This window comes from Phocoena phocoena, chromosome 1 (genome assembly GCF_963924675.1).
Source record: "Phocoena phocoena chromosome 1, mPhoPho1.1, whole genome shotgun sequence".
Taxonomy (NCBI): Eukaryota; Metazoa; Chordata; class Mammalia; order Artiodactyla; family Phocoenidae; genus Phocoena; species Phocoena phocoena.
The window spans coordinates 9,199,572-9,227,465 of NC_089219.1; the positions used below are offsets into that span (position 1 = coordinate 9,199,572).

Sequence of the window (27,894 nt, forward strand, 5' to 3'; positions counted from 1 at the left end):
AGAGATGGCTGCCTCTAGCTGACATCTGCTCCAGGAACCCTTGTTCTAGAAACGCTTGAGTTGTGTTTTGAAGACCCACATCTGTGAAGAGACCCTAAACAACTTCTTCCTTCCTTCCTTCCTTCCTTCATCCCTCCTTCCCTCCCTCCCTCACTTTCTTCTCTCTCTCTCTCATTCATTCATTCATCCATTCATTCAACAATGTGACCTCAGGAACAAGACCTTCCTCGTCTCAGAGGTTCCCTTTGCCTCCCAGGGACAAAAAGGCAGATTAAGTGAGTCCCTTTTTGCGGGGCGGTGATGCACTTGCAAGCAGCCAGGAGGGTCTTGGCAGGCGTGTGGATGCCTCTGAACACATTCCTGCCAGGCCTCGCCCGCTCCAGGCTCAGACCCTCACGCCCAGGGCTTTGGACAAGGGCGAATGAAATCTGAATAGCTGAGATTTACTGAGGGCTTATCGAGGGGCTGTTCTAAGGGCACTGCAGGTAACAATGTCATTAACCTGTGCAAGGCCCAACGCATAGATACCATTGTAAACCCCACTTTCCAGAGAGGAAACCGAGGCTCACGTTTATTAATACCATCAAGGCTTGGCGCGGGGTCCGGGGTATAGAAATTGTTGCCTCGCCCCCGTCTCCCCTCCTCTTTCCGGTCGGAGTGAAGCCCGCGGGAGACGGGAGGGAGGAGGCCGGCGGCGGAAGGACCCGGGAGCCGCAGGGACGGGCCCGCAGGGAGCTGCCCGGACTCGGAGAGGCGGCGGGTTCGGGCGAGTCTGCAGGAAACCCTTCCCCCCGGCAGCACGGCGCGACACCGCCCCCGGGGCGGGCCCAGTGCGTGGCAGCGGGATCGCCGACCCCGTCGGGAAGTTTCCAGCCTGCGAGCGAGCGGCGCTGGACACGCCGGACGTTCCCAGACACGGACCATGCGGCTCCAGCTGCTCCTGGCCCCGCTGGGCTGGCTGCTCCTTGTCGAAACGAAGGGTGATGCCAAGCCGGAGGGTGAGGGCTCCGGGCCGGGGGCGGGAGGGGGGATCCAGGGCCGGAGGTGGGGTGGGGGGGATGGGGGCAGGTGGGCTGGTCTGGGGGCTGCCTCCGTTAGGACCGGCCTGTAGGGGAGGCCTGGGCTTCCGAGGGGTTCTGGGTTCAGGCCAGTTGTCCACTGACTCAGTGGTGACTTGGACAAGGCACTTCCCCTCTTAGGGTTGCGTTTCCCACTTTCGGGCAGCTGGAGGGGAGGAACGGCCCAAGTCCCGTTCATTACCCAGAGGGGCAAATAATAATAGCACTCATAATAATAAGGACGATAACTACGTTTGTGGGGCACTGGCTATGAGTCAGACGTCGATTAAGCAGGACCCTAACCTTCGGAAGTGCATCCTTCTGTCATTTCCATTTTCTAGCTGGGAAAACTGAGGCTCCAGAGTTGATTCACTTGCCCGAGGTCACACCGCTTGTGGGCTTTGAAATCAGGCTTCACACCTAGGCCTCATAACTATGGAGTGCGGGTTACCTGGGCGGGGTGGGCGACAGGAGGGGTGGCTCACATCACAGAGCCGTTTGTACTTTCACCCGTGTCCTCAGTGGTCTGCTCTGCCCCTCCCAGGTGGGTCTTACTCTCTCCGGGTTGCACATGAGGAAACTGAGGCCCAGACAGGTGTAGTGACTGCCCAGGGGATCCAACTTTGGAGCGGTGGGTCTCAGATCTGCTGGACTCCGGGTCTAGTGCTTTTTCTACAACCCCAAGGCAGATTGGATTTCAAAGCGTGTCCCACTATCCTGAGCGGGTGCTACTCTCCTCCCCAGCCCTCCCTGGACCACCTGCAGGGCCGCCCAGTCAGCATCTGAGAGCCCCGGGAGGACACAGACCACTGGCAGTCCCAGCGAAGCAGAGCCAGACTGACCACACCCTCCATCATCCCCCGTTCCCCTTGGTCCACTCTTCTAGGGAAACTGGGAACCAGAGTGGGGCAGGATGGTAGTTTAGCAGACCCTTGGGCCAGGAAAAGGGCTGGGAACCACCATTTCTTGAATACTTCCTTTGTGCCAGGTTCTGCCCAAGGCCACGCGTCTCCCGTGGTAAAACAGTGGTGCTTAATCTCCACGAGGCTTGCTGTTCTAGCCTGCAAAACAGGTGTGATGATACCTGCGTCCTAGAGCACTTGACAAGGATTCCGTGGGATGAGGCCTGTTGGTGAGAGTTCAGCTCAATGCCCAGCCCATAAAGGCATTTTCTTTCTTGGCCCAGCGCTGCCAGCTTTCCTGGAGTATCCCAGCAGGGCAGTAAGACAGGTCAAAAAATACAGTGAGGGAGGTGCTAATCACAGGGCTGGGCTGGTGGTGTGTGCAGAGGTCCTGTGGCCTGGGTCCAGTTGCTGGCTTTTTTTCCCCCTGGGCCTCTCTTCCCTCTGCTTTTGCTGATGTAAGGCTCCCTCCACCCCAGACCATCCCAGGAGAAAAACTCCAGCTGCCCAGGGAGGTGATGAAGCCTGGGAGATGAGTTGGAGGGACCAAATTGATGACAAGGCTTCAGGTGCCCTGACCCCTAGCAGGTGATGGGAGGGGACAAAGTAGACACAAGGCAGCCCCCACATAGGGTACAGGATTCAGGGTGTTGCTGAGATAATCCAGGTAAAGCACCTAGTAGATAGTAAGCGGGTCCCCAGGCATGTGGCGAAAGTCAGGCCGCTCTCAAGTTTGAGGCCCTGTGCTTCCCTTGCTCCATTCAGAGCCTTTTGATACATAAGGAATCATTGGCCTCATTTTACAGATAGGAAGACTGAGACCCTAAACGGTTAAACACCTGGTCTCAGGTTGCCACAGCTGATTGGAAGTGGCATCATTGACTGGGACTCAGAGCCTCTGCTCATTCCTGCTGACCCCCAGCTCCAGATGGGGGGGCAGGTGTTGCCGGGAGATACACGGATAGAAAGAGGGACAGTTGTCCCTTTCAGCGTGCTCCCAATCTGAGGGAGGACACAGAGCTCCTCACCCCAGTGGACGCCCAGTCTGATGGGGGAGACACAGCCCTCTGCTCCCAGAGAGCCCTGTGCCTGAGGGAGGAGACAGTGCCCTGCGCTGGGGGGGCCCCAGACTGATGTGGGGGAAAGAAAAAGGCCTTCAACAAAGCGGCATCCAAACAAGCAAATTTGCACAGAGCTGAGGGGGTGGGAGAGTCCAGGAGCAACATGGTCCGTCCTTCTTCTTTTTTTTTTTTTTTTTTTGCGGTATGCGGGCCTCTCACTGTTGTGGCCTCTCCCGTTGCGGAGCACAGGCTCCGGACGCGCAGGCCCAGTGGCCACGGCTCACGGGCCCAGCCGCTCCGCGGCACGCGGGATCCTCCCGGACCAGGGCACGAACCCGCGTCCCCTGCATCGGCAGGAGGACTCCCAACCACTGTGCCACCAGGGAAGCCCCCGTCCTTCTTTTTGTAGTTGCTTCTGGCTGAGACCCCCTCTCTCCCTGGGCCCATGCCTTTCCCTGCAGGCCTTCATCTGGCCACGGAGAGGGAAGGAGCAGCCCGAGCCTGATGGCCGCTGAGACCTGAGACTCCCGGGATGCCAGCTGGGCTTGGGTCGGAGCTTCAGGTCGTGCTGTTCTGCCGCAGGAAATGGAGAAGCAGGCAGACCCAGCTGGCTGTGTGTGTGTCGGGGTGGGGGAGTCTCAGGAGCCCTGAGGTGGAGGAAATGAGTGGGAGGCCAGACCTGGGGAAGAGGCAGGGCTGGCTCCAGCCCTGGGAATCCCCATCTCCTGGCTTCTGTTCCAGCCCCAGGTGGGTGTGGGGGATGGGAGAGGAGCTTCATTCATTCCCGCCTCCCCAGAGAGCAGACTGGGTGTGTCATGACCGTACTGTGCCTTGGGAGCCAAGGCCACACGCTGACCATCCACCCCCTTGCCTGGACCGGCACTGCTTGGGGAGAGGAGGTGGCATCTGAAGGAGCACAGCCGAATAGGGCCTGAGTCCTCAGCCTTCTCTTAGGATCCCAGAGAGATGTCTGCACTCCCCGCAAGGCCCCCGTGCCCCGCCCCCCCACTCCCCGTCATTCTCACTCTCAGGAAGGCAGCTCCTCTCCATCCCTGCCCCCCAGAGCAGCACTTTAGTTCCCTGACCAGGGATTGAACCCGGGCCCTTGTCAGTAAAAGCGCAGAGTCCTAACCACTCCTGGACCGCCAAAGAATTCCCTGGTACTATTGTTATTACTCCCATTTTACAGATGAGAAAACAGAGGCACAGAGAGGCTAAGTTACTGTCCCAGCAATCTGTGGCAGTTTGCCACTCTACTCTGCTCTCTGGTTTGTCTCTGCTGACCCTGGATCATGGGTCATCCATCTGGGGAAACCACTGCTGGACTTTGAGCAGCGGGTCAGGGGGACCAAGAGCCCTGTATGTCGGGCCTCATGTGGGCCCTGGCCTCAGCCCAAGGCGGCTGGCTGGGCCAGACAGAAGCAGGTGGGCGGGGCCCTGGGCCACGTTGTCACCCTGTAGGCTGCCCAGAGCTCTGGATGTGCGGTGAGTTGGGAAGAGGCCTCATCCAGTGACTGGAGCGGGTGCCCACACTGGGGAGGCCTGAGAGAAGGTGGCTGGAAATGCTGGATTCAGTCTACAGCTGGGATTCCCAGCATTCCGGGATGTTGGACAGGGAAACAGTGTGGTGAAGGGCATGGGCATTTGGAATTCCAGCTCGTTTCCGTCTCACTTCGAGGTCCTGTGACCTCGAGGTTATATAGCCGCTCTGTGCCTCAGTTTCCTCACCTGTAGAAGGGGGGGTAGAAATATCCCCTACCGCACAGGGTGTTGATGGTTAAATTTGATAATGAATGTAACACGCTTCACAAGGTGCATGGCATCTAGAAAAGGCTCAACAGTGCTAGCGCTTACTAGTCATCTCCACAGGGCTCCTGAAGGCCAGACACTGCACCTGAGGCCCAAGTCACACTCACTCCGAGTCCTGGGGAGGGGGAGGGACACCAAGGAAATAGAGACGTGGGCCTGGCCTGGCAAAGGGAGGAGGAGGTTTGTACCGGTACTTCACCTACTGTGCACACGGAGACTTCACGGGCCGAGGACTGACTGGGTAAGGGGATGAGATTGAGGAGGGCTTCCTGGAGGAAGTGGCCTGGGGCCTTTTCAGGGGAAGGAGCAAGCTTGCAGGCAGGACAAAGGAATGGGGTGCCGGCTGGGTTCAGCGACGCAGTTTCTTGGGGGTGTTGAGGGGTGATGCCAGGGTCCCTTAGGGAAGGGGCCTGCCTTGAGTTCTCTTGCTGTGAACCACCTCCCAGGCCCCTGCACTGGAGCCCAGAGTCAGAGGACCAAGGGATGGGTTGGACCAGCGGTTTCTAAACGTGGCTGACATCAGAAATCACCAGGGGAATGTAGGACAAATCCAGACTCCTGGGTCCATCTCAGATCTGTGGTCCTGGGGCCCAAGAATGTGGATTTCACAGCCTCCCTTGTGATGCCAATATGCAGGCAGGTTTGGGGCCCTCTGCACTGGGGGATTTTGTGGGGTCCTTGGCCAGGAGAGTGGGCGTTGTGTTGCCCAAGGAACCCAGGATTTGTTAAGGCACCATTGCGAGCACCTGGCAGGAAAACTGAGTGGAGACAGGCTGGGCATGTGGGGAGGGTCCAGCATGGCCTGAGCTGGACAGTCTCATTAGACGGTTGGAGATGGATGCCTGGCCACGTCCCAGGCCTGAGCGGTGCATGCAGAGGTGAAGAGAGGGGATTCTGGGTCCGGGTATCTGTGTCCAAATCATGGTGCTGCCACTTCGTGGCTCCCTTGGGCAGGTTACGGTGTCTGAGTCTTGGGTTCCTCACTTCCCCTCCCCCACTTCCTGACTTCAGGAGCCCTGGTCCAATGGAGAATCCAGAATCTCACATAGATACACACGCTGGCTTTTTCCATCCATGAAATGTGACACTCTTCCTGTCCCCAGCAGCCCCTGTTGTCGACAAGAGGGCCTCAGAGCTGGGGCTCTGGCTCTGTTTGCCTGAGGGCAGACTTAACCATCCTGGCAGGAGCTGGGGAGAGCCCTTCCCCAAGTGTGAGCAGCACCCCTCTTTCCTGGACCCCAGGGTCAGATGGTGAGGTCTCCCCTCTCCATATCGGCCTAATGAATCCACCCGCTTCTGCCCCAGGTCTCTGGACCCACCCGCAGCAGATTCTTGCCAGTCCTGGCTGGGCCACCTGGCACCAACCCCTTGCTCTGGGACCAGCAGCCTGCCCCTCGGCTCAGCCAGCTCTGTCAGGCTGGACTCCTTTGTTCTTTTAGCCCAGGCTCCTCCTGACTTCCTGGGGAGGTCGAGGTGGGAGGGCCTTACCTGCCTGTGCTGGCCTGGCCACTTGGTGAGTCTGTTCACCCAGAAAAGCGTTAAGACCTGGACCCCAGGGAAGCAAGGCTCACCTAGTGAAACAATGATGGGCACTGCAAAGTGGGGTCCTGCCCTCTGCCCAGAGAGAGGTCAGGAGAAATCCAAGAAGGCTTCATAGAGGTGGTGGCAGGGAAGAAGTATCGCTGGCCCTGGGACCTGGAGGAAGGTTAGAGAAAGAGCAGAGAGAGGGAGCCCTAGCAGGAGGGAGGAGCCCAGCCAGGAGGAGGGCCCACTCAATGGAGGGAATGAGTGTGTCACCAGGCCAATCAATGGGGGCCTTGAGTGCCAGAGCAAGGCGTTTGCCTCTCAGTAATAAGCACCAATAATAGCTTAGTGTGTGCCAGTATCCCAACAAGGATTTTACAGGCCTGATCTCATTTAATTAGTCCAGCAGCCCTGGGAAGTAGGTACTACTACTATCCCTATTTTACAAGGGGGAAACCAGCTCAGAAGGGTCAAGGACTTTCCCGAGGTCACACAGTTGGTAAGGAGCAGAGCTAGGAGCCTAACCAGGCCAGCTACAGGGAATTTCTTTGTTTGTTTCTCCTGTGCAGCGTGGCATGTGGGATTTCAGGTCCCCGACCAGGGATTGAACCAGGGCCTCAGCAGTGAAAGCCCGAAATCCTAACCACTAGGCCACCAGGGGACTCCCAGAGCCTTCACTTCTCGTAGAACACAGCCTCAAAGTATGGTCTGGGAGGTGCTTCTTCACGGCTCCCAGAAATGGCATCTGGGAGTGTTTTCAGCAGGTTCTGTTGCAGAGGTGAAGCCACACTACAGAGCCCAGAGAGGTCCCTCGTTAAAAAGGTAGCATAGCCGCTCTGGCCAAAGGCCAGGATTTCAAGTCAGTTTCCACTGCAGGCCAGCTCTTATTGGTTCTCACAGTGTTGGGAGAATCCAAGGCCAAGTGAGGCTCAGCAAGAAAGTCTGTTGGGATTGATTAGCAATGTCTGCCCTGAGTGCAGGCATGGAGAGCTGTGATTGTTGCCAGGCTAATGTCTGATATCGGCCAGAGAGGTCCTCCTGTTGTTCAGCATTCAGAGCAAATCCTTTCCTCTGCTCCTAAATCCAGAGAGACCCAGTCTCACAATGCAAGGTGTAGACACCTCTGCTCTGGGTACTTCCTGCCACATTGGTCAGTTACCAGATGAACGGAGCCCTGAAGGAGAATTGGGAGACCCAGGTTATGTCCCAGCTCTGTCATTAACCAGCTGAGTGATCTTAGGTGTGTCTCTTCCTATCTGGGCCCTGGGCCCTTGTCTATAATGGGTTGACATGAAGATACGTCCTGTGGGATTTGACACATCCCGCTGGGCACGGTCATCCATTCCTGCTGTCACCTCTCTTCATCCTTCATTCCCTTCTCTGTCCCTAGACAACCTTTTGGTCCTCACGGTGGCCACAAAGGAGACCGAGGGGTTCCGACGCTTCAAGCGCTCAGCTCAGTTCTTCAACTACAAGATCCAGGTAAGGGGCTCCCCAGGTGGGGCAGAGATAGCCGAGGGGTGGTGGGAGAGTCCAGGAGCTGGATGTCTGCCTTTCCCAAACTGACTTGGGCCCAAAGGGAAATCTTCTGGAAAAGTAAGATGGGAAGAACATAAGCAAAGTCTAGGAGGTGCTGGAGACAGAGGGTGTGTGGAAGGTGAGACTCGAGAGGTATGTGGGCGTACTCATGTTAGTGCATAAGACTCACCTGGGGACCTGTGGCTAGTTTAGAGGGTAGGGCCTGGGGATCAGCATTTCCACAAGGCCTCCCAGGTGATTTGGGGATGCCCTTGTCTGGATATCTTACCTGTATAAACACTGCTGTAAAGAAACACAAGCTAACGCCATGTCCATTGGTGGCATGGATTTCATGTCCTGTGCATGCAGTCTGTGGGGCTGAGCCCCACAGGGAGAGATTCCTCCATTTCACTGAGTGTGCTGAGTGCCTCCTTGTGTCAGGTGCCGTGGTCGGCACTGGGGACAGAATGATGGACGAGACAGACCAGGGCACTGCCTACACAGCTTGCAGTGTAGTGGCTTTAAGCCAGAAAGAAAGTGTATTAGTTTGTGGCTTCCCTGGTGGCGCAGTGGTTAAGAATTTGCCTGCCAGTGGAGGGGACAGGGGTTCGAGCCCTAGTCCAGGAAGATCCCACATGCCGAGGAGCAACTAAGCCCACGTGCCACAACTACTGGAGCCTGCGCACCTAGAGCCCATGCTTCGCAACAAGAGAAGCCACTGCAATGAGAAGCCCGCGCACCACAACGAAGAGTAGCCCCTGCTCACCACAACTAGAGAAAGCCCGTGTGCAGGAACAAAGACCCAATGCAGCCAAAAATAAATAAATAAAATAAATAAATTTTTAAAAATTCATTATAAGAAAGTGTATTAGTTTACATAAATGGGGCCTGAGGCGGCGGGTTGCTTCAGGCATAGCTGGATCTAGGAGTTCAAGCAGCATGGTAAGGGCCTTGTCTTTCCATCTCTAGGCCCTGTTTGTTTTCATTTGCAGACATGCTCTCTCTACACGGTAGCAGGATGACCACCAGCCATAGACCCACATGCCCCAGCTTCACAACCTCAGCAGAACAAGACAACCTTTCCTTACTTTTAACAGAACAGTCCCAGGGAAGACTCTGATAGGCCCTACTTGGGCTACATGCTCAAACTCATGGCTCTGGGAGAGATGGGAGACTCTGATTGGCCAGCCATGGTCACATGACCACACCAGGAGCCTGCTCAGCCCCACAGATGTCTTAGAATGGTTTCCCACGGGGAGGGGAGGAGATGCTGGACACAGACAGAAGCACAGATGTGCACTGCCCAGGTGGGGTTGGAAATTGAGCTGGCCAGATCTTTTCTTTACCAAAAGCTCATGTTAAGGGGCTTTCTCTGCAGGCGCTGGGGCTGGGGGAGGACTGGCATGGGGAGAAGGAGATGTCGGCAGGTGGAGGGCTGAAGGTTCGACTACTGAAGAAAGCCCTGGAGAAGCACGCAGACAAGGAGAACCTGGTCATTCTCTTCACAGACAGGTAGGCAGCTGAGAGGTAGAGGAATATTCTAGAATGAGGTCCTGCCAGGACATCAGGGATGAGGGGGGTTACTCTAGCTAAGGTTGCCTGCAGTTTTAAGGGGTCTGTGAACCCCAGAAAAGACCCATGTCCACTCTTGGTGAAAAGATGGGTGGGGGGACCTGCCCAGGTATGGTGAGCTATGCTTTGAGTGTGAGATGGGCACAGATTATGGGAACCACGTCTCTGCCCAGGAAGGGAGTGGAAACGTGGTGGGCAGGGACAAAGGCAACAGAGCAGATCTATTTGCCAGACGTGGCCTGGGGCTGGTGTGGGAGGAGGGGGGGAGCCTTGATCCCTGGTCTCCTCCTGCCTGTACCCTCCTGAGCCCCTGCCTCCCTCTCCCCCGCCCCGCTCTCCCCCGCCCCTTCTCCTCCCTGTTCACCTCTGCCCTGCCCTGTCTTCTCCCGGCTCTGGCCATAGCTACGATGTGGTGTTTGCCTCGGGGCCCCGAGAGCTCCTGAAGAAGTTCCGGCAGGCCAGGAGCCAGGTAGTCTTCTCTGCCGAGGAGCTCATCTACCCGGACCGCAGGCTGGAGGCCAAGTACCCGGTGGTATCTGACGGCAAGAGGTTCCTGGGCTCTGGAGGTGAGGGGCCCGGGTGCGGAGTGTGTGGCAGGCTGGGCAGGCTCCAGAGGGGTCCGTCTGCTGCCTGGGTGCGGATCCCCCCTGGCTTGACATCCCATGCGGATGGCTCACGGGTCCTGAATGCAGAATGACCTCAGTAGCACTCCTGATTTTTTAACCCTTAAATCAGCTTCTCTGCAATCTTCCTTGTCTCATTCAATAGCCCCCCATCTGCACAGGGCAAAACAGGGAGTCGGGAGTCACCCCTGATTCCTCCCTTGCCTTCCCGCACCTTAGTCCATCAGCAGGTCACACCACTTCCAGTTCAAAAGATCCCTGGAATCTGCCCTCTCATGTCCACGCCCCTTGCCGCTGCCTCATGGGGCCCCTGGCATAGGCAGTGGTCTCCTAACTGCTCTGCCAGCCTCTACCCTCGCCCCTTCCAGTCCATCCTCCACCCAGCAGCCGAATGCGAGTCTGCACACGTCACTCAGTGACTTCCTACTGCACGGAGAATAAAATCCATATTTTATTCTGGATTCCTCTGTCCAGCCACGGAAGGGGGATCCACCCCCAGGGACCACGTTTCCCCATTGGCCAAGAGAGTTAGCACAGTCCAGATGGCCTGGCCCTGGCCCAGGGGTAGAGGTGTCCCCTAGGGCAGGGCCCTCCCTGGCTGCCCACCTTCTCCTTTTTCTCTTCCCTTCTCACCAGTCTGCACTGTAGCCTGGGGGCTGTGTGGGCCTTACCCTCTAAGCCCTCCTATACTGTGTGACCTTGGCTCAGCCTCTGCCCTTCTCTGGGTCAAGTTTCTCAGATAACTTCTCAGACAAAAGGGGCTCCAAGCCTATGCCCCACCAGCCCTGCTCTCCTGGGCTTCTGGTCTAATTCATTTATTCACCACCTGTGTGGTGCCCAGGACCTGAGCTGGTACAGCTTAATGGACAGCACTGATTTTTCTCTCTGGGCTCAGTGGGAACTTGTCACCAAGTGGCATTAACTGGCAGGCTGTTTCCAACCTGTAGACATCACCTCTTCTCAATCCAGGAGGGCTTCTGAGAGGAGGCGGGGCTTATGGGTAAGGAAGAGGGAGGTGGATGAGAGGGGAGGCTGGGAAGAGGCCCCTGGCTTAGAGGCCGGAAGCTAAGTGTCTGTCTCTGTGTGTCCCCCACCCCCAGGCTTCATTGGTTATGCCCCCAACCTCAGCAAACTGGTGGCTGAGTGGGAGGGTCAGGACAGTGACAGTGACCAGCTCTTTTACACCAAGATCTTCTTGGACCCGGAGAAGAGGGTAAGAGGCAGTGGGTGGGACTGTGGGATCTTGACGCTGGATTCCCCCAGACCAGGCGGCACTGGGAGCGGCCCCTGCCCCCCAGGTCTGACCCCCTGGGTTGGGCATTGACACTCCATTTATCTATTCTTCAATTCACTCATTTTTTCAGCAGGTATTTATTGAGTGCCTGTGGTGTGTGAGACACTGTCAGGTGTAGGGCAGGGATATGGCAATGAACAAGACAGTTGGGGTCTCTGCCCTCGTGGACCTTCAAGCTGGGGACACAAGGAATTTACAGCCTCATGTCAGGTGGTGAGGATGGTCATGAAAGGAACTGACAGGCTGAGCTGCCCCTGCCCAACCCTACCTGGAGGGTTTCTAGGGGGCTGATATGATCTTGGCTGGACCAGGGCCCCAGAAGCTAGGCCTCTCAGCCTGTCTCAAGGCAGGGATCATTGGGGAATTCCCTGGTGGTCCAGGGGTTAGGACTCTGAACTTTCATTGCCGAGGGTGCGGGTTCAATCCCTGGTTGGGGAACTAAGATTCCTCAAGCCACGTGGCAAGGCCAAAAAAAGAAAAGCAGAGATCATTGAGGGGAATGGAGGCAGTAGAACTGGGCCAATGTAGCCCCAAAGCCAGCCGGTGTCCTCTGGGCAGGCAGGAAATTTAGGGAGCCCTTGAGGGGTGTCAGTATTCCTGGATTCTTCCCTGCTTACCCGCCCAACCCCTGTTTTTTCTGGGCTGCGTGATGTAGGGTAACTCACTTTCCCTCTTTGGGCCTCGATTTTGGTTATCCATGAAATAATGAAATGAAGCAATTGGACTTGTGCAGTGGAAACTATGAACTTGATCTTTAGTTAGCTCAGTCCTTCCTCCTCCTTCCCCTTTGCCTCCAGAAACCTCCATTGCTAGCAGAAACCCATGGCCTAAAACAAAACAGTGGAGCTGTTCTCTGTGGGATGAAGGCTGAGCCTAGAGTGTCACTTGGCCTGGCCTAGGGCTCCATGAGACACAGTCAGATCTCAAAGAGGCAGCATTATGCAGTGAACGTGGACCTCAGGGCCAGGCTGCCAGGCTCAGATGCCAGCTTAGCCAATTACTAAGTGTGTGACCTTGAGCAAGTTATCCAACCTCTCTGTGCCTTGTTTGTTTGTTTTTTAAAATTTTTATTTATTTATTTACTTACTTATTTGGCTGCGTTGGGTCTTCGCTGCTGCGCGCGGGCTTTCTCTAGTTGCGGCGAGCGGGGGCGACCCTTCGTTGCGGTGCGCGGGCTTCTCATTGCCGTGGCTTCTCTTATTGTGGAGCACGGGCTCTAGGCACGTGGGCTCCAGTAGTTGTGGCACGCGGGCTCAGTAGTTGTGGCTTGTGGGCTCTAGAGCGCAGGCTCAGTAGTTGTGGCGCACGGGCTTAGTTGCTCCGCGACATGTGGGATCTTCAAGGGTGTTGTGTGGATTAAATTAATGTACATATAATACTTAGGATGTGATTGGCACATAGTAAAGTGCTAAACAAGCATTTGTTAGTACTATGGTTGTTGTTGTAGTTGAACCAGCTGTTTCCTTGGATTCCTTCCAGTTCTGAGAGTCCCTGGTTCTCTGTGAATAGAGCCACTAGACTAGTAGATCCCAGGGTCTTGGCCACTGGCTGGCCTTCCCAAGGCTCCCAGCTGCCCTGATGTGACAGGGCAAAGTGGGTGTGGGGAAAGGAAGTGGCAGAAGTGGGAGGACAGATTCCCCACACTGGGTGATGGAGCCTTGTCCTCTGCCAGGGCCTGTCCCTGCTGCAGCCTGGTGCCCTCTTTCCTGCAGGAGGGGATCAATATCACCCTGGACCACCGTTGCCGTATCTTCCAGAATCTGGATGGAGCCTTGGGTGAGCAACCCTGACAGGAAGGGGGATCCTGAGAGGAGTGGTAAGGAGATGAGGATTCCAGGCAGGGCCCGAGCCGAGGAGGTTCCTCTTGGGTTGTTGTGCGGGGATGTCGCCCACCTCATCCCCAGGTCCCCAGAGACCACCTGGATGTCCTCTGGGGGCGGAGCTGTGTCTCTCTAGGGGTGGTGAAAGGAGGGCTAAGAGGTCATTCCAGAGAGCCTGCCGGACACCAGGGCTCAGCCTGGGAGGAGCTGGGTGTTGCACTCAGCGGGTAACTGATCCCTGCCCTGCATGACTGGTCTTTAGAAGTGAGCCTGCTTCGCCTCCTTCCCCTGCCCTCCCACCTCGCAGGTGAAGACTGCCTGCGCTGGGGGCAGGGAGTTGATGGATGACTTCGGAAGCAGAGAGGCCACTTGGCCCTTGAAACCACAAATGCCGGTGGCTGGTGATGACATTGCTCTGCCACTACCTTGCTGGGTGACCTCAGGCAAGACACACACACACACCCCTCAGGCCTCAGTTTTCCCATGCTTAGAAAAGAGAATTTGGACCAGATCACTGATTGGTGATTTAATGGGGTAAATGGACCCCTTTGAGAATCTGAGGAGAGCTCCGGCTCCCCTCCCAGGGAGGTGCAGAAGCATTGCACGCTTTGGCCTGTGGGTTCCGGGAGTTTGTGAACGTATGTTAAGAAGCTGGGTCCAGACCACCTCTTAGGTGGATCGGGAGCTTGCACAGAGGGGCTCCCATCACATGATCACCTACCACAAAAGGCCTCCCAGCCCGGCATCTTCTCAGGCCTCTGGGAAAAGGCCCTTCTGCCTTTTATAACTGTCAGGCAAGGCAGCGTCCTACCCGCTGTCTTACGTGCAGACTGACCAGGTCAGAGCTAGGGTATTGGGACCCTATGGCAGGGGCTTTCTCCACCGGGACAGGATCTGTCCCTGCCCGACCCAGGCCTCCCTGCTGGTTGAACTGCACCTGGAGCTGGGATGTTCCAGGTCTTTGCTTGCTCCCATCCTCTGCTTCTGGCTCTAGTAAGTAATCACAACAAACAGTAGGGGTTGCCATGGATTCCACGCTTACCACGTGCCAGGCGTGGTGCTAAGTAATCGCAGGACACGGAATCCTCCCACTCTAACCCCCATTTTACAGATGAGGAAACTGAGGCTCAGAGAGGTGAAGTGACTAGCCCAGGGCCTCACTGGGGGAGGCTTCGGATTCTAGCCCATCCTGTCAGCCCTGGAGCTTGGCCTGTGGGCCTGATGCTGGACAGGTCTCTGCTTTCTGCCCCCACAGATGAGGTGGTGCTCAAGTTTGAAATGGGCCAAGTGAGAGCAAGGAACCTGGCTTATGACACCCTCCCAGTCCTGATTCATGGCAATGGGCCTACCAAGGTAGGGAGGGGCCCCAGCTCCCGGGGGGAGAGTGGGATGGGTGTCCAGAATCCCAATTGTACTCCCACTGTGACACCACAGCTTCTCCTTGGGGTCAGGGCCACCCACCTGGGACCCACTCATTGCCTCTGACCTCACATCTGAGTTCCTTACTGTGGTGGTTGGTGATGCCCTGTCCATCTCTACTGGACCACAAAGGAGGCTCCTGTCCGTATCCAGGCCCAGACTGGGCTGCCCTGAGTCATCTGTACTCTGCCACTCCCGGGCAGGCTTGTTTCTACATTCAACAAACATCGATTGAATGTTCGTAGCAGGGCCTGAGGACTCGCCAGCCCTGAACAGGACAGACTGTTCCCTGTGCTCCCAGAGCTACAGAAGGGGCGGGGGAGCAGGCCAGACCCAACTGGCCCCTGGGGAACGGGCCCCTGGATCACAGCACATTTCTTGGAGTGTGGTCCTTGACCACCCTCGTCAGAATCACGTGGACGGAGGGGAAGGAGAGGGTGTTCAAATGCAGATTTCCTGATGCCACCCAAGAGCTGCTCATTTGGAATGTCTGCAGGGGTGGGGCTCAGGAATCTGCATTTTACAAGCTCCCAGGAGATCCAAAGATGAAGAAGCACCAGAGCACTGAGTCCTCCCTTGGCCCTCCCTCAGAGCAGCTTTGGTGATCTCCAGGGGGACGGACATGCTCTCCAAGTCCCACCCCAAATAAAGCCACATTTCTGTCCCCTTAGGGGAGGCTGGTGTGCAGGCCCACAAGGGGCCCAGGGAGATGTGCCTTGTTGGTTGGAGGGGGCGGGGGGGGGCTGAGCCTGTTTCCTCTCAGACCCCTCGTCTCCCCACAGCTGCAGCTGAACTACCTGGGCAACTACATCCCACGCTTCTGGACCTTTGAGACGGGATGTGCTGTGTGTGATGAGGGCCTGCGCAGCCTCAAGGGCATCGGGGTGAGGCTGCTGGACCCCGGGGTTCCGTCCCTCGGGGAGGGGAGGATGGTGGATTCTGGAGACTCTGTTGTCTTTGGTGGGAGGTAAAGGGGTCACCTCCCTGTCTGGGGTTCCATCCTCCCCCGCCTCACCTATGCACCTCCTCCTGGAAACCTTCTCAGACTACACGCTCCAGCTTCCCCCAGATGCCTACGTTCTGGTTTCTTCTGTCTGGTCCTTCGGGTACTCCTGCAGCCTTCTCCCCATCCCACGAAACTCACTCCTCATTTAAGGCCCACCTCAGACCCCATGCCAGCCAAGCCTTCCCGACGGCGTGCCGTCAACCTGTCCTCGCTCCAAGTCTGGGCTCACGCTGCTCTCGTCCCCGGCAGGCACGGCCTCCTGCTGTTTCCCTGCCAGTCCCTGCCTCTGCCATCTGCACATCCTGCTCGGAGCGCCCCGTCCCAGGCCCCTTTCCTGCGAAGTCCGCAAGCGTCTGCCTGTGGCTCCAGATCCCTCAGGCCATCCTCGGGGCTCAGCGGTGGCGCAGTGGCTGGACATCGCCGGACTCTTGTGCCGCCCTCTCCCCATGCAGGATGAAGCTCTGCCCACGGTCCTGGTTGGTGTGTTCATCGAACAGCCCACGCCGTTCCTGTCCCTGTTCTTCCAGCGTCTCCTGCGCCTCCACTACCCCCGGAAACGGCTGCGGCTTTTCATTCACAGCCATGTGAGTAGCAGGCACTTGGTGGGGTCGCCGTGTGGCTTGGGTCAAGGGCTCAGCCTCACAAGACGCCCTGAGACCGCTGAGGAAGTGACTGAACGAGGGTTGTCTGGGCCAAACGGAAGCGGGCAGTGGGCTGTATCCCCAGTTGCTGGGTTCACTCTGGAGTCAGACTGGCCGGGTTTGAACCCCAACGTCATTGCTTATATTAGCTGTGTGACCTTGGGCATGTTATTCAACCTCTCTGGGCTTCAGTTTTCTCATCTCTTAGGTCTATTAGATAGGGATAATGTTAGAGCAGGCCACATAGAATTCCTGCAAGCGTTAAACAAGTTGCATAGTAGGTGCTCTCAGCTGATGTCATTGTCATTGTTTCCCTTCCTGGTCCAGGCTGTCTTTCCTGATTTGACCTGGTGATGGTCAAATTGGTTTTCATTCTTTGAGTACCTTCTGAGGAATCGGGGAGGGCCTGGAGGCCTGCTACTTTGTGGCTCGCAGGGCTAGCTCCCTCCCTTGCCTGCCTCTCCTTCCCAGCCAGATAAAGTCCCACCTCTCAGCTTTTGCTGAGAGAAGCCAGATACGCTCTCCAAATTCTACCTGCTGTTTAGCCTCCTTGCCTTCCCTAGAGTCTTCTCAGCTGCCCCGTCTAGGGCCACCCCTTTCCGAGACCTCTCGGCCCTGACTGTCTGCACCCCACCCCCAGGGACCTGTGGTCCCCCACTCAGCTCAGCTCTGCGTGGGTCACAGACATTCATTCAACTGTGCCACCTGGAAACGGGACAAGGGTGTAGGTCCTGCCCTTGGGAGGCTCCCAGCTTCCCTGGAGACATCAAACCTCACACGCATGAACTGTGACTTTGTATAGAAAAAGAGAACTGTTCCAGGCAGTCTTTGAGGACCTACTTTGTGCTCTGCCTTGTTGAGTCCTTGCAGTGACCCCGTGAGGGAGGCATGACCGCCCTCCCATTTTACAGAGGAGGAAACTGAAGCTGAGACGGGTGAAGTGACTTGTCCAAGTTCATGCAGCGAATCAGGGCAGAGCTGGGTTTCTCTCTGAACCCTGGGTTTGTTCCTAAACACCCTGCTCCTTCCGCTTCCCGGTGCAGGGGCTCCAGGTATAAACTGTTTTTCCGAGTGCACTTTGAAGATCGCCTGGAGCATTTTATAGCAAAGCAGACCCCCCTGGGCCACACCCTGGCCCAGCAGAATCAGCGACTATGGGTGTGTGGCTTGTGGGGTGAGGGGCACTGTCCCGGTGACAGAGGCTCTTAAGAGGCCTGTGGGCCTGGCCTGGTCAGAGGAGGATGGTCCAAGGATGGCCAGGAAGGGCACTCCAGGCAGAAGGTCTGGCGTGGGCAGAGTTCTGGGGATAGGAAAGCAGATGGCCAGGGATGCCCCAGGAATGACGGAGAGCAGCCTGCAGTAACAGAAGGTGCTGTGGTCCCTGGGGTAAAGCCTCATCCTCACCCTCCATCCCCTCACCCCCAGGAGCAGCAACATAAGACTCAGGTGGAACAGTTCCTGGCAGAGCATGGCAGCGAGTACCTGTCTGTGAAACTGCTGGGCCCCGAGGTGCGGGTGGCAAACGCGGACGCCAGGAACATGGGCGTGTGAGTTGGGGGTCGCGGCAGAGGGGCTGCAGTATCAGGAGCACCAGGCGGGGAGACAGGTTCAGAAGGCTGTGTGGTCTCCAGCAAGTCCTGCCCCTCTCTGGGCCTCAGTGTTCCCATCTCTCAAACGGGGAAATAGTTGAGCCAACCTCGGTGCTCCTGGGAGGGGCTGAGCACTGTCAATTGGATTCAGGAAGCAAATGAGAGAAAGAGGAAGGACTGGAGGCCCAGAGTAGATAAATGCTGACAATAGAGAAACAATCTCTGATTTTTTTTTCCTTTATCATTAAAACAAACAAGTAATTTGTGTTGACTATAAAAGTATTAGAAAGTCCAGATCCGAGACTGGCAAATGTTTTATAAAGGACTAGCTAGTAAATCTGTGTAAATTGGCTTTGTGGGCTCAGCCGTGACCACTCAGCCCGGCTATTGGAGCATGAATGAGCGTGGCAGTGCTCCAATAACCTTTTATTTATCAACACTGAAATTTGAATTTCATAGGATTTTCACATGACTTCTTTTGATTTTTGTTTTCCCCAACCATTTAAAAATGTAAAACTGGGGCTTCCCTGGTGGCGCAGTGGTTGAGAGTCCACCTGCCGATGCAGGGGACACGGGTTCGTGCCCTGGTCCGGGAGGATCCCACGTGCCGCGGAGCGGCTGGGCCCGTGAGCCTTGGCCGCTGGGCCTGCGCGTCCGGAGCCTGTGCTCCACAGCGGGAGAGGCCACAACAGTGAGAGGCCCGCGTACCGCAAAAAAAAAAAATAATAAAAAAAATAAATAAATAAAAATGTAAAACTGTTCTTACAGAGTTGTGGGATGGGGTGGGGAGGGATGGATTGGGAGTTTGGGATTAGCAGATGCAAGCTATTATCTATAAGATGGATAAACAAGGGCCTGCGGCTTCCCTGGTGGCGCAGTGGTTGAGAGTCCGCCTGCCGATGCAGGGGACACGGGTTCATGCCCCGGTCCGGGAAGATCCCACATGCCGCGGAGCGGCTGGGCCTGTGAGCCATGCCCGCTGAGCCTGCGCATCCGGAGCCTGTGCTCCGCAACGGGAGAGGCCACAACAGTGAGAGGGCCGCCTACCGCAAAACAAACAAACAAAAACAACAAGGTCCTACTGTATAGCACAGGGAACTATATTCAATATCCTGCAATAAACCATAATGGAAAAGAATATGAAAAAGAATGTGTGTGTGTATATATATATATATATATATATATATATATATATATAACTGAATCACTTTGCCGTACAGCAGAAATTAACACAACATTGTAAATCAACTATACTTCAATAAAATAAATTAAAAAAACACAACAAACCGTTCTTAGCTCATGAGCTAACCAGGCAGTGGGCTAGATTTGGACTGTGGCCCGTAGTTTGCTGAGCCCGGCACCAGATAAACAAAAAAAACATAGATTTTTTTTTTTTAATGTAACTATTGTTGACTTACAATATTGTGTTAATTTCAGGTGTACAGCTTCAGATTCTTTTCCATTATAGGTTATTATAAGATATCGAATATCGTTCTCTGTGCTGGAGAGTAAATCCTTATTTTTTATTTTATATGTAGTGGTTTGTATCTGTTAATCCCATACTCCTAATCTATCTCTCCCCCTCCCCTTTCCCCTTTGGTAACCATAAGTTTGTTTTCTATGTCTGTGAGTCTATTTCTGTTTTGTAAATAAGTTGGTTTGTATTAACTTTTTTAGAATCCATGCATAAGTGATATCACATTTGTCTTTCTCTGTCTGACTTACTTTACTTAGTATGAGGTTTTTAAGGCTTTGGGTACAAGTTGTCAAACTCTCCTCCAGAAAGGCAGAAACAGTTTACCCACAGGCACCTGTCTGTGGGCCTGCTCTCGCCAGTAGCAAGGTTTTCAGGGCACTAGACACCACTTGCCAGGCTCTGGGCCTTGTCTTGACAGCTCTGTAGCCCAGGGGTTGGGTCTCAGAGTTGGGAGGGACCTGGAGGTGGCTGGTCCCAACCTGCAGCAGGGCCGGCCTGAGCTCCCTAAAGACCCTTGGCTGGTACCTGGTGATCGTAGATATGGGCAATGGTTGGCGACTGCAGCCTGGGGGTAGCTCTGGGATCCTGGGTGGGGAGGCTGGCGCCAGAACCCTGTCCCCGCTGACCCTGTGTCCCCCTCCCTGCAGGGACTTGTGCCGGCAGGACCGTGGCTGCACCTACTACTTCAGCATAGATGCCGATGTGGCCCTGACCGAGCCCAAAACCCTGCAGCTGCTAATCGAACAGAACAAGTGAGGCTTGGGTGGGCTGTGCCTGCTGGAAAAGCAGGCCCTCGGACCCAGGGCTCACGATGTCCCTGGGCCTGGGCCTGGGCCTGGGGTGGGAGCCCCTCCCCTGTCTTTCTCCTCCTCCCCCTCCTTGGCCTCACCTATGACCCCAGGCTTTTCCCAGCCTGGCTACCTTGGTCTAGGATGTTCCCCACCTCCCGGCCACAAGCCCCAGCCTCACCCCCCCACTCCCATCCCCCCAACCCCCCCCCCAGCCTTTCCTGGCTGCCCTGTGGGAGGGAGCTGGCACCAGATGGGCCAGACCCAGCTCCAGGCCCTACCCTAGGGAGGTGTTTGCAGGGTGAAGGCACTCTCCCTCCCCTTCCCCATACCTGGGTCTGCCCCAACCTCCCCGTGGCAGAGGGACTCCCTCTGAGGTGCTTCCTTCCCCAGGAATGTCATCGCCCCGTTAATGACCCGCCACGGGAGGCTGTGGTCGAACTTCTGGGGGACACTGAGTGCAGATGGCTACTACGCCCGCTCCGAGGACTACGTGGACATTGTGCAGGGGCGGCGTGTGTGAGTACCTGCAGGATGGGGGGCACCCTCATCTCTTTCCCTCCCCAGTATTCCTGTCCTGTTGCTCTCAAATTCCTGTTTAACTGAAGAAAGGAAGACTGCAGTCAGACACACAGAAGGACTTTCTGATTGTTATCCTGGGCCCATGTGCCCAGGGTAGGGGAATCAAATCACCACCATCGTGCCCTCCCAGCCTGTGACTGCCCCTTTCCTCCTCCCCCTGACCCCCAGACTGTGACCCCTCGCCATCGCCTGTGGCCCCCTCCATCTTCCTTTCTTTACTTTAGCGGCGTCTGGAACGTGCCCTACATCTCAAACATCTACCTGATCAAGGGCAGTGCCCTGCGGGCTGAGCTGCAGGAGATGGACCTATTCCACCACAGCAAGCTGGACCCGGACATGGCCTTCTGTGCCAACATCCGGCAGCAGGTTAGCCCGGGCTGGGCAGTCAGAAGAGGCCCTGTTGACAGGGAAGATGGGCCACCTTGTCACCATAGGCCCTGCAGCTTCTGAGATCCCAGCAGGGCTGCTTCAAGGCTGCCAGGCCCTGGTGGGGGCACTTGGGGCCCCGGGCATGAGGGCTGGTCCTCGGGATCTACAGGATCATTTTTTTCACACCTGTTTTCTTTGCATTTTCGACAGAGCCTAAAGAAAACTTTCTACCTAAAACTTCCCACCTTTACTCCAAGTAATGTGCCCGAGATGCCCTTACCCTATCCCCATGCCCCACCCAATATTATTATGTGGTTATTTTAAAGACTATAACGGCAGGGTAATATTTCCCCTGTGCCCACAACTAACTCCAGGATCAGAACACCATCCTTTTCTTTTGCACATTCATTCTTTCATTCCTGTTCAGTCCTCCAGGGAGTCTTCCTTGATTGCATCCCCAGTGTCAGGCCTCATCCAGGCACTGGGGAGATGAGGTGAACTCAAATTCGGTGGGCAGAGGAGGCTGTAGTTGTGCCCCCACCCCACCCCTGGGGGCGTGCAGGGGAGAGGGAGGGTCTCTTCCATCCGGCCCGTTCTCCCCAGGATGTGTTCCTGTTCCTGACCAACCGGCACGCCTTCGGCCACCTGCTGTCCCTGGACAGCTACCAAACCACCCACCTCCATAACGACCTCTGGGAGGTGTTCAGCAACCCCGAGGTGAGGCCCTTCGTGGGTGGGCAGGGGTGGGAGCGGAGGAGACCCCAGTGATCCTGTGGCCTGAGGAGCCTCCCTCTCACAGCCTGACCTTGGCTGGGACCCCCCCACCCCCGCCGCCTCCCTCTGCCCCAGGGGGCTTGTTGGGCAGGATTTCAGTGGGGAGAGGAGAATATCTCCAGAGGCAGCGCCGTCTGGTGGAGGAGGGACCAGGAGTCAGAGGCCGAGGTTTGTGGTCCATCAGCTGTGACTTAGTTGAGCCTCTCCACCTTTGGGGCCTCGGTTATCTTAGCTCTAAAATGGGTGTACTGTCCCAGCCTGTCTCACCTCTGAGGGTGTTGTGATGACAGCATCCCTAGACGTTGCAAGCTTGTGGCTGATGTGGGCACATGTACATACCTGCAGGCAGACCTGTACACACACACACACGTGTACACGCACATGCAGACACCCCCTCCTGCAGGCACACTTGTGGGCCCATCAGCTCACATGACCCAATGCCACAGACACATACCGGCTCCCCACCCCCCCCCGCTCCACCCCCCAGGGGGCTTGCGGGGCAGAACTCCATCTTGGAGCAGCGCATGCGGTGGAACAAGGGGTGAACCCGAGCTGGCCCAGGCAGGCCCGAGAACCCCACCTCTCCCGCTCCCCACAGGACTGGAAGGAGAAGTACATCCACGAGAACTACACCAAGGCCCTGGCAGGGAAGATGGTGGAGATGGTAAGGACTGGAGGCCGTTTGGGAACAAAGCTGCTGGATTCACATCCGGCACCTGCTGCAGGGAGGGGGACAGACAGCAGAAGAACAAAGCCGGCTGACCTGGGCGGGGAGAAGGCACCTTTCTATGCTCTGGCACTGCTTGGGGTGAGGGAAGGGACAGTGGGATGGGCCCCCTCCTCTTGCGGGCACTTTCCAGCTGGAGTCTGCAGGGGCCTGGGGGTGCCTGACGCTTCCTCCCTGGCCTGAACAAGAAAGAAGACAATATCCCCAAATGTGGTCTCAACTGTGGACCGTGGGCCTAGGATGAGAAACAAATGCTTCTCTGCTTCTCCCGGAGCCTGCGGGCCTCTGCTCCCTGGGGGCACTGGGGATACGCACGTCCCTTTCCTGGCCCTGGCCCTGGCTGCTCTTGGCTGAGAAGGGCCAGCTCTGAGCTCTGCTTCCTTCTCCCTTCAGCAGCTCACTGAGCCCCTGCTCCCTGGGGCCGCTGGTGGGGACATGGAGGGCCCACAGACTGGAGTGTGTGGGACCGGGCATAGACCACATGATGGGCCTTGCCTGCGGTGGGTTCTGCAGAGGGCCGTGGGGGCAGGGGGAGAATGCGGTGATGCCACTCTGGACCCTGTGACCGAGTCCCCGCCCTCCCCAGCCTTGCCCGGACGTCTACTGGTTCCCCATCTTCACGGAGACGGCCTGTGATGAGCTGGTGGGAGAAATGGAGCACTATGGCCAGTGGTCTCTGGGAGATAACAAGGTAGGGGTCCCAGGCGCCTGGACCGCGGCTGATGGGGGCCGCCCCTCCCGCCATGCCTGCCCTCTGGGCTCTTTTCCTGGCAAGCCAGCCAAGCTCTCTGGGACTCTTGGAGATGGGGGCACTGGCAGGGGGGCCTGCAGGTACTGAGGAGTAGAGGGATTGAGAAATGGGATGGGGTGTTGGTCCTCAAGCTGCCACTGCCGCTGGGTGACTTTGAGCTACCTTAAGCTTAAATGGCAGGTTTTCCAGTTCCTGGTTTCTCATTAGAATGATGTAGCTTCCTTCCCCAGATGAGGCGTGGATGGAGATGGGGGAGGAGTGAGCAAGTGTGGGACGCAGAAGCATTAGGAAGCGACAGCAGTGCCAAGTTCACCAGACAGCAGAAGCAAGGGGCATGGTGGATGTGACAGGCTGTGCACTCCCTGAAGGAGGGATTCATACCTGCACCCATCTTGGAAAGTTCAGGAACCATTTTTAAAGGCACATGAGCCCCTGGGCTTCTGTGCCTCAGAGACCAGCTAACCTTTGGGCTGGCAGCTTGACTAAGCAGCGGTTCTGGTTACTGCCTAATCTACATGCTTGGTGGCACAGCTCACCTGCAGAACCCAGTAACTCGCGTAGCCCGTGTGTGAGGTCTGGTGAACCCTTGTGCTCCACTGACCGGGCCAGCCCTGGGATGCTAGCGCCCCAGCTAACCTGTGGCCTTCTGCCTTTGTTTCCTGTGCTGTGTAACAAATCACCACAAAGTTTATCAGCTTAAAACAACACCCATTTATTATCTCCCAGTTTCTGTGGGTCAGGAGTCCGGCTCAGGGCCTCACAAGGCTGCAGTCATGGTATCAGCCGGGATTGGGGTCTCATCTGAGGCCTGGGGTCCTTTTCCAAGCTCATGTGGCAGAACTCATTTCTTTGCAGCTGTAGAATTTCAGGCAGCTTGCTCCTTCCAGGCAGTAGGACACAGAGTCTCCCTCTTCAAGATCCTCCTTGAAGGGCCCACCCGGGATGAGTTCCTTTTTGATTAACCCGAAGTCAATAGACTGCTTACATTAATTACATCTGCTCATCCCCTTCACTTTTGTCCTGTAACCTAACCTTATCCCGTCGGGTTCACAGGTCAAAGGGAGGGGATTAGACAGAGCCTGTACACCAGGGGGCTGGAATTCCAGCGGGGTGGCAGGGGGCCCATCTTAGAGTTCTGCTTACCACACTCTCCTTGGTCACTTCCAGGACAACCGCATCCAGGGTGGCTACGAAAACGTGCCGACCATAGACATCCACATGAACCAGATCAACTTTGAGCGGGAGTGGCACAAGTTCCTGGTGGAGTACATCGCCCCCATGACGGAGAAACTCTACCCGGGCTACTACACCAGGGTGGGCGTGCCTGGGGTGCAGCCAGGATGAGGGCTTGGGGTGGAGTGGCTAGGGCTTGTGGGGAGGAGGGTGTTCCTGGCTCGGGGGAGAAGTGATGGAATATTTGGTCTCCAGGAATGAAGTCTCCTCCCATCAGATGTGAGGCAGGGCCCCGGGAGGCATCTAGGGTAATGGAAGGCCACTGGGCCTCTAGCCTCTGACTCACTCCTTTGCATCTTTCTCTGTGTACTTAAATCCTGCCTCAGTGACTCCTATACTAGCCCACCAAACAAGCCCCCAGTTAGCTGGCCAGTGTGCCCATTCCTTCAGCTCCTCCGTCATGTGTCTTTTGACTGTCTCTTTGGCTTTTGCACTCCTTCTCTCAGTCACCTCCTCTTTAAATGGTTTTCTCCAAATACCTGCTTTGAGTGTCTGGGCCTTACCCTCAAGGAATCACCGGCCAGAACGGGTCGTGAGGATTAAGTTCATTTCCTCCCTTCTTTTTCTCCCCTCCTGTCCTCTCCATCCTCTCTTTCTCCCTCTCTTCCCTCCTTTCCTCCATGTCCTCCCCTTCCTTCCCTTTCCTTCTTTTCCTTCCCTTCCTCCCCACATTTTAACTGAGAACCTTTTCTGTGCCACGCACTGGAGAACACAGCATAAACGGACCTGCTCTCCCGGCCAACGTTCCAGCGATTGGATAAGGGGTCCCGTCTATGCACCCCTGCCTTTCCCAGCCTTCCGGGGCCTCTCTCTAACTCCACTTCTCTTGTCCCACTTCCTCGACGCAGGCCCAGTTCGACCTGGCCTTTGTTGTCCGCTACAAGCCTGACGAGCAGCCCTCCCTGATGCCACACCATGACGCCTCCACCTTCACCATTAACATTGCCCTGAACCGGGCTGGGGTGGATTACGAGGTGAGGGCGGGCCAGGGGGAGGGCTGGCTGGGGAGTACTCACAGTGTGGTCGGGCAGAGGGGCCCAGGGTATGCCGGTGCCAGGGAACCCGAGAGACAGGGTTCCAGGTCCATGGGGACGGCTTCTTGGAAGGGGTGGGTTCAGAGCACAATTTGGTGGGAGGGAGAAGGCTTTAGACATAATAGAGCAGCGGCACAGGAGGACCAGGACCAGACTGCCTGGACCTGGGTCCTGCCTCTCCCCTCACCAGCTCTCTGTAACATATAACCAGGCACGTTTCTTAGCATCTCAGTTTCCTCACGTCTTAGATGGGAAAACCCAGAGGGGCCCCCATAGAATGGTGAGAATTAAATGAGTTCATCCAGGTAATTGCTTACATGGACCCATAATGAGTACTCAAGGAATGATAGCTATTAGTAATCCAAAGCTTAGGGTTTTCATCATTCTTGAAAGTAAGATGCAGCTTTGGGAATGACAGGACAGAGTTAGTGCAGGTGCGGGGCACAAGCTAGAGGCCAGAGGGGAGGGCTGAGGAAACCAGGAAGACGTGAGGGTTTCGAAGGAGCAGTTGAGGGCCTCAGGGCCCCAGGGAAGGCCTCTAGGTGTGATCAACTAGGGAGCCAGCCATTCATTCATTCATTGACTCCTTAAGCTACTATTTTCTAAGAGCTTTTTGGGACTCAGTCCTGAGCAGGCACTGTGAAGGACACCCATAAAAACACCTATCATTTTTTTGAGAGTTTACAATGTATCAAGGTTCTCATAGGGGATGATGTTGCCCCCCTCCCTGGGGGGGACATTGGTAATACCTGAAGTTGTCACAACTATGGGGGTGCTACTGGCATCTGGTGGGTAGAGGCCAGGAATGCCCAGGACACCCCCCGTAAGAAAGAATTATCTGGCCCATGGTGGTGATAGCTGTACAGCAGTGTGAAAGTACTTAATACCACTGTACACTTAAAAATGATTATGGTGCTAAAGTTCATGTTATGTGTATTTATCCCAATTAAAAAAAAAAAAAAAACGGGGGGCAGAATTATCTGGCCCAAAATGTCCGTAGTGCTGAGGTTGAGAAACTGAGCCCTAAGCTCTTACTTGTATCATCTCATTTAATTCTTACCACCCTGTACAGTTTGATGCCCATTTTCCAGAAGGGGAAACTGAGGTTCAGGTTGGTCACAGAGGTAGTTGGCGCTGCCCAGCGCTGCCTCCCTGCAAGGCCAGCGCTCTGGATCCCTTGCTCTTTGCTAAGTGTCTTCCTTAGGCAGCTCATGGCCATCGCTCTGCAAGACATCCCCAGGCAGGCTGTGCTGAGAACCCCTTGGCTGTGATGGCTCAGATGGGAGAATGGGGGTAGTAGGGGAAGGGCCCAGCGTCCCATTGGGGAACTGGTGCTTCCTGTTGGGGAACTGACACCTCCTGTCTCCCAGGGCGGAGGCTGTCGGTTCCTGCGCTACAACTGCTCCGTCCGAGCCCCACGGAAGGGCTGGACTCTCATGCACCCCGGGCGACTCACGCACTACCACGAGGGGCTCCCCACCACCAAAGGCACCCGCTACATCGCAGTCTCCTTCGTCGATCCCTAATTGGCCCGGCCCGGCCACCACAGACCTTTTCCTCTTTGTCAACAACCGCTGCCCAGCAGCCTCTGGGACCTCGGGGTCCCAGGGAACCAGATCCAGCCTCCAGGCTCCTGACCTCTCATTGCTCTTGGAGCCGCCATCCGAGACACTGGGCCACAGGCTAGAGGCAGAGCACACCTCCTTGGCTGGGACTTTCCTGGTGCTCTGGACACAGCCCCGGGAGAAACTGTTCACTTTCACTGCTTTGTAGCAACTCGTCCTTTCCCATCCCTCTTCCTGAAAAACCCAGTCCCACTTCCTCTGCTTCTTCCAAGGGGCAACACTTGAGCAGAAGAGGGGCTGACCCAGCTGCCCAGAGAGACTCTCGGGGTGAGAAGCCATGCCCCAGAGCTTCTCCCCGGCAGAGCTGCAGCCCCGAGGACTTCTGCTTCAAGCTTCAGGGTTGACACCGAGACCTGGATCAGACTCAAGTCCCCACCCTGACCGTGGGACTGCTGAAGCCCCATCCTCCCTGGCTCCTATCATGAGAGCAAAACTCTGTCCCTTGGAGACGGTGACTCAGAAAACCTCCTGGGAGACAGGAAATGCACGGATGCCACAGCTCCATCCTCTACTTGACCTTTTCTGGGGGCGCAGAGCAGGGAGTGGTGTGTCCAGACACTGCACTGCGTCACCCTGTTCTGAATGCCTCCAGAGAGGGACAGACAGAAACAGGAGAGTTTCTACTAAAGGTCATTCAAACCACTGAGTGGGAGATGCTGGGGTGGGTGGGTGTCTGCAGGGAGAAACTTTAACAGCTC

General features: G+C 56.1%; 1 protein-coding gene across 2 annotated transcripts; it reads left to right on the forward strand.

Moving 5' to 3' along the window:
* Positions 1-741: 741 nt before the first annotated feature.
* On the forward strand, positions 742-27,839 carry PLOD1 (procollagen-lysine,2-oxoglutarate 5-dioxygenase 1). Of its 2 annotated transcripts, XM_065896220.1 has the most exons (21): positions 923-998; positions 1,099-1,116; positions 5,956-6,081; positions 7,745-7,836; positions 9,251-9,384; positions 9,847-10,010; positions 11,168-11,280; positions 13,074-13,137; positions 14,437-14,534; positions 15,383-15,484; positions 16,059-16,190; positions 17,673-17,794; positions 19,961-20,065; positions 20,495-20,620; positions 20,908-21,049; positions 21,656-21,769; positions 22,425-22,490; positions 23,140-23,244; positions 24,472-24,618; positions 25,386-25,511; positions 26,942-27,097. In XM_065896220.1, exons 1-21 carry the CDS (start codon positions 923-925, stop codon positions 27,095-27,097), a joined length of 2,328 nt encoding a protein of 775 aa, XP_065752292.1. The 2 variants fall into 2 exon arrangements, with proteins under 2 accessions (XP_065752300.1, XP_065752292.1); XM_065896228.1 differs by lacking the exons at positions 1,099-1,116; positions 5,956-6,081 and having other exon boundaries at positions 742-998; positions 26,942-27,839.
* The last annotated feature ends 55 nt before the right edge of the window (positions 27,840-27,894 follow it).

Bases quoted from the DNA above. Each gene is read 5' to 3' on its own strand.
- PLOD1 (XM_065896220.1), top strand. From the start codon at position 923: ATGCGGCTCCAGCTGCTCCTGGCCCCGCTGGGCTGGCTGCTCCTTGTC. The intron at 15,485-16,058 runs GTGAGGCTGCTG...CTCCCCATGCAG, and splicing joins GCAGCCTCAAGGGCATCGGG to GATGAAGCTCTGCCCACGGT. The intron at 20,621-20,907 runs GTGAGTACCTGC...TCTTTACTTTAG, and splicing joins ATTGTGCAGGGGCGGCGTGT to CGGCGTCTGGAACGTGCCCT.